General features: G+C 44.8%; 1 gene segment (V, D, J or C); it reads left to right on the plus strand.

The window, feature by feature from the left end:
* The first annotated feature begins 3,858 nt into the window (after positions 1-3,858).
* Positions 3,859-4,962, plus strand: LOC122478427. The segment is given in 2 exon segments: positions 3,859-3,992; positions 4,104-4,962. Coding segments are annotated over 2 exon segments (438 nt in total).
* Positions 4,963-5,637: the final 675 nt, after the last annotated feature.

The following is a 5,637-nucleotide window of genomic DNA, read 5'->3' on the forward strand; positions in this document are numbered from 1 at the left end:
GCACACATACACAAGGACAGGTTGTGTCTAAGAGCTCACGAGCCAACTGAAAGGGCCCCCATGAGGCAAAACTAGAAAGATTTCAACCACGGGAACATAAAAGGACTGGGTTGTAACTCAGTGTCTACACATATGTCTGCCATCCATATTGTTAACTGATGGTATAGATATATGGAATCACATGAGACACATTCTTGTGCAGAGATTTCATGGAACAGGTGTAAACCCTTGGCTTGAATGACGTCAGGCATAGCCCCCACTCAGGAAGTATGGACAAAGGCACCAACAAGAGGGACAGTCTGAAGAAGTGTCACAGTAAGAGAAGCTTAAGGACAATTCACAACTCAATGTCGCAAAGAATCATAAACTGGATCTTACAACAGAAAAAGGACATTAGGGAAAAACTAAGAAAATCTGAATAAACTGTGGATATTAATTATGAGTTGAACTGTGTCTCCAACAATTCATGTGATTAAGAGTTCTAAAAACTCCCATATTTCGGGATGAGACCTTATTTGGAAATGAGACTGTTGCGGATGTAATTACCAGGGTGAGACCAGTAGAGTGTAACTGCATGTGTTCTAAGCTTTCTCTGTCTTTGTTTTTCCTCTGACTCAGTCTGGAATCATGCTGAAAGAATTTCACCATTTTAGAGAAAAAGGCCTATGAACCCATCCTACCTTGTCGAGAGAACCCTGGTATTACCGGAAAAATCTAGACATTTTGTTGTCTTTTCACTGTTAACCCATGGAACATTTACCATATACAGATAATAGTGTTGAATGTGAGTGGGATTCCCTTCCCTGAATGCCCCTTAATGGATAAGCAGAGAAAGAATTTCTAAGAAAATAGAAGTCCCTTCCACGGTATAAGGGTTTATATCATGTTCATCTGAGAACAATTACAAAACTGGACTAATAGAGAGGCAAATGGGTCATGAGGATACCAGAGAAGAAAATTAAATTCCAGACTAAGTATAAAGGCCTGGTCAAAACCCAGATTGGGAAGTGAGTACCCTGGGTACTTGTTTGCGGAGAGCCGGTAGTCTTTTGACAAACAGAGACTTCAAAGGCCCCAGAGCCTGTACCATGGAGGTGATGGGATATAACAGGAGATCCTCATAATACAGCAACAACAGCAAAAAGTATTCACAGTTCAAGGACTTTGAATAACCCCCCAAGGACTTTTTATCACAATGAACCGGGAGTGAACCTGGAAAATATGAGGCCTTGAAATTGGTTTTGATTGGAGACAGGTAGGGGTGCCTGGGTGGCTCAGTCCGTTAAGCTTAGGAATTTGGCTCAGGTCATGATATCGTGGTTCGTGAGCCGAAGCTCTGCCTTGGGCTCTGTGCCACGAAATCAGAGCCTGGAGCCTGCTTCTGATTCTGTGTCTCCTGCTCTCTCTCTGTAACTCCCTGCTTTTTCTGTCTCTGTCTTTCTGTCTATGTATTAAAAAAATAATAAACATTAAAACAAATTCAAATTGGAGACTGGTAGTGATGCCAGGGCCCTGCAGCAAGAAAACCCAATGTCAGGGAACACTAATATGTCCAGGAACATAAACACTGTAAACTAAGCCTATGGTGAGCAGCCTGGACGCTGTTAGGGACCTGAAGAAAATTAATGTCTCCATCCCAAGCACCCAGGAGAGGATGCACTCATGCTCCTTCCCGGGGCACTGAAAGCTCAAATATCTGTCAGCAAAGGTCTGAGTGTCCTCTTGGGATGCTGTGTGTTGTCAGAGCAGCTGGGTGACCAGGACCGGGGTCAGCGGTGGCCTGTTCACACTGGCACTGAGAGGACAGGGCTGTGATTCAGGCCAGCAGGAAAATACCCCAACAGGTATTTACCAGACAGACCTTACTATCCGACAGAGCTCAGTCCCATGAAGTTCCTGGTGGTCTAAGCCCTCCTTTCTCAGTGTGCAATGTATTATAGTTACTCACACCAGATCCGTCCAGTCCTTCTTTGGGTCACACAAGGTTCTACTCCTACTGTAAATATTGACACAATTATTTTCCCCAGTGGTTTATCTAATCCATCTCTGCACTGTTCATGACAATATATTTAGGATATATCTCCTGGGGTTTATATCACACACACACACACACACACACACACACACACTCACACACACACACACACACGTATATATATATATATATAACATAAACTACGTATAAGTAAAACATAAGATACAGTTATACACACTTAACATTCTAGTCATCGACATTCGGTTAACATAGCACTGTGTGCTCTAGTCCTATAAATATTTAATGCTTCCCGTTGAATACCTCCCATGAAACATCTCCTCCTTGTCTGTCATAGTGACTCACATGAAAAACCAACATGCTCCACGACCTTGACAGTTTTATTTGTCCTCGCAGCACTACGTATCTGCAGCTTATCAGTTCTTAGCTGGTGGCCAGGAAAGGTTTTGAATTAAAAAGAATACATCAGTGAATAAAAAAAGAAAAAATACACATATCCACATTCTTTACCTTATTGCCAAAACTAGTATCTCTCCTTTCATTTGAATCATCATAATCCATCCACATTTTTAAGCACAGAGATGGAGGTCATCTTATACAAACCCTTAGACCTCACACACAGCCTCCAGGTAATTCCAAAATCCAGGGATTTCCACAAAATATAATGCAAAAGTGTCCACACTATCCAAAGCACTCTATAAATTCAATGCAATCCACATGGAAATTTCAATGACATTTTTCACAGAAATTTAAAAAACCCTGAAGTTTGTATAGAACCAGAAAAGACCCCAAATTGCCAAAGCAATCTTGAGAAGGAACAAAACTCAAGACACCAAACTTCGCACTTTCAAATTATATTACAAAGCTGTAGTCATGAAAACCAATGTGGTATTGTTCTCAAGAGACACATAGATTGCTGCCATAGAATAAAAGGACCAGAAAGTCATTCAAGTTCCTCTTGACCACCAGGGAAGACATAGCCTGGAACCAGGTCCTTTGCAGGTCTCCGGAACAGAGCTACCATGGATTTGGGAGGGAATTCAGAAACAATATACATGAATCCTAGAGCAGATGCCCTAGATGGGATCCTTAGGATCCCACTGATATTTCCTAATGCACTTTGGGAGAGAAAACTGGAATCACTCAGACATCTGACAATGAGCACATCAACATAGATGCCAAATTAGAGTGTGAATCAACACACTCCTTCTGGGTAAGAAGCACATCTAAGAACGATCTCACCAGGGTCAGGTCCCATCTGCCAAAGGCCCCCAAGGGATCTGCCCTCTGCTCTCTGCTGCTTCCTGCATTGGCATGGGCGCCTGGAGCCCTGCGTCCGCTGTCATATCCAGTTACCTCCTTCCCCTTTTGATACACATTTACTGTTAGAGGGATGTGTGTAGAGACACCTCCTCAGGCCTGACCCATTAAGAGTCAAGGGAGCCATGGACAGGCTCACCCCCAGGAGTCTGAGTAGAACAGAGAGTCTGCCCTGAGGTGATGGTGGCCACGTGAGGAGACCTGGTCTAACGCTTAGGCAGAGGAGAGTGGCTAGAGCAGTGGGGAGGCAGAAGTGGCCTCTGATGGGCTCTGCTCACTTCATAAACTGGCATGTCTGTGTCTGGACGCTAGGGGGCACTCAAGGCCTGTTTCTGAGGGGTCACTGTAGATCAGAGCTGTGAATTGCCACCTGCCACTGCCTGTGCCCTCTGCTCAGGCCTCACATCTGTGACCTCCCCACCCCTGCCCTGAAGTTGCCCCTACCCTGCCCGTCCCCTGACATCCTCAGACAGAGGCACCTAAAGAAGTCAGTGAGGAGTCAGAAAACAGGGGGTCGCATTTGCATGGTTGGGCCCTCCCCCTCTCAACAGATCAAGAGGTGAAGGGAGAGGTGAAGGGAGGCTCTGCTCAGCTGTGAGGCAACAGAAGGCAGGATCGGTGCTGACCTCCGCCATGGCCTGGTCCCCTCTCCTCCTCACCCTCCTCGCTCACTGCACAGGTGACTTGATGTGGGGACACGGGAAGGGGTCCTGGAAGCACAAGTGTGGGCCTGATTCCTCCTCTTGTCTCTAGACCCCAGGAATATCCTCTCTGTTGTTTCTCTTTCCAGGGATTTGGGCTCAGTCGGGGCCGAATCAACCATCCTCAGTGTCTGGGGCCCTCGGTCAGAGGGTCACTATCTCCTGCACTGGAGTTGGTAGTTACGTGTACTGGTACCAACAAATCCCAGGAATGGCCCCCAAAACCATCATCTATGATAATAGCTACCGACCCTCCGGGGTCCCTGATCGATTCTCCGGCTCCAAGTCTGGCAGCACAGGCACCCTGACCATCACTGGGCTCCAGGCCGAGGACGAGGCTGATTATTACTGCTCATCGTGGTACAGCAGTGGCAGTGCTTACACAGTGGTCCAGGCCTGTGGGGAAGTGAGACAAAAACCTAGTTACTCATCTGTAAAGAGGGAAACACATCAGCAGTTCCCTTTTCAGCTCAGCCTGTGATTCTGCTCATTCCGTGGCTGATGACCTGGACGCAGGTCCATGCAAGGGCACCTCCCATGAGTGAGGTTCCTCCTGTCCTTTCTGTCCTCAAAGTCATGCTCAGAAAACCTTTCCGACACAGAGTCTCGATGGAAGACAAATCTCTTGTTTTATCAGCTGAGGTATTTTACTTCTAGGCCAGATCATATCAATTTTTCCTTCTGATATAAAAATAAATGAAGCATTTTTATTTTTCCTATGAACTCTACCCATGTGGTGCCTGAAGAATAAGTCAGCCTTATTTGCATCTGGTACTATTATCTCCATGGCACTGGCTAATCTCTTCTTCTTATCTATTATTTGTGGAAAAAATGCCAATTTAAAATTATAAAATTATGAGGATAAGTTTCATAAATTTTGTCCATAGGAAAAACCCTGCACTTGAATGTTTATAACAACTGATTCCTAATCACTAAAGCCTGAAAGCACCCTAAACTTGACACATGGATATTTATTCTAGGTTTAAAATAATCACCCAAACCAGGAACCAACTAAGAGGTCACCCAGGAGGTGCCACTTTTATAAATAATTTGATAATTATATCCAACATTGGAAGAAGCAAAACTCTGCAAACATCTGAAGGTCGCGGGGTGCTAAACGCTGAAAAAGAATGAATCATGTGAACAGAGGAAAACACTCTGAGCCACAGAATTATTCTATATGATACTAATGGCCCTTAAATGACACTCTGTCATTGTCTGTCATTGTCTCCCAAACAAACGCAAGCAAATCAGCGCACAATCATCACACATACCCGTGTGCGCACACACACAAGGACAGGGTGTGTCTAGGAGCTCATGAGCCAACTTAAAGAGACCCCATGAGGCAAAACTAGAAAGATTTCAACCACAGGAACATAAAAGGATTGGGTTGTAACTCAGTGTCTACACATATGTTTGCCGTCCATATTGTTAACTGATGGTATAAATATATGGAATCACATGAGACACATTCCCGTGCAGAGATTTCATGGAACAGGTGTAAACCCTTGGCTTGAATGACGTCAAGCATAACCCCCACTCAGTAAGTATGCAGAAAGGCACCAACAAGAGGGACAGTCTGGAGAAGTGTCACAGTAAGAGAAGCTTAAGGACAATTCACAA

The sequence above is a fragment of the Prionailurus bengalensis genome, unplaced genomic scaffold (assembly GCF_016509475.1).
Source record: "Prionailurus bengalensis isolate Pbe53 unplaced genomic scaffold, Fcat_Pben_1.1_paternal_pri Un_scaffold_61, whole genome shotgun sequence".
Classification (NCBI taxonomy): domain Eukaryota; kingdom Metazoa; phylum Chordata; class Mammalia; order Carnivora; family Felidae; genus Prionailurus; species Prionailurus bengalensis.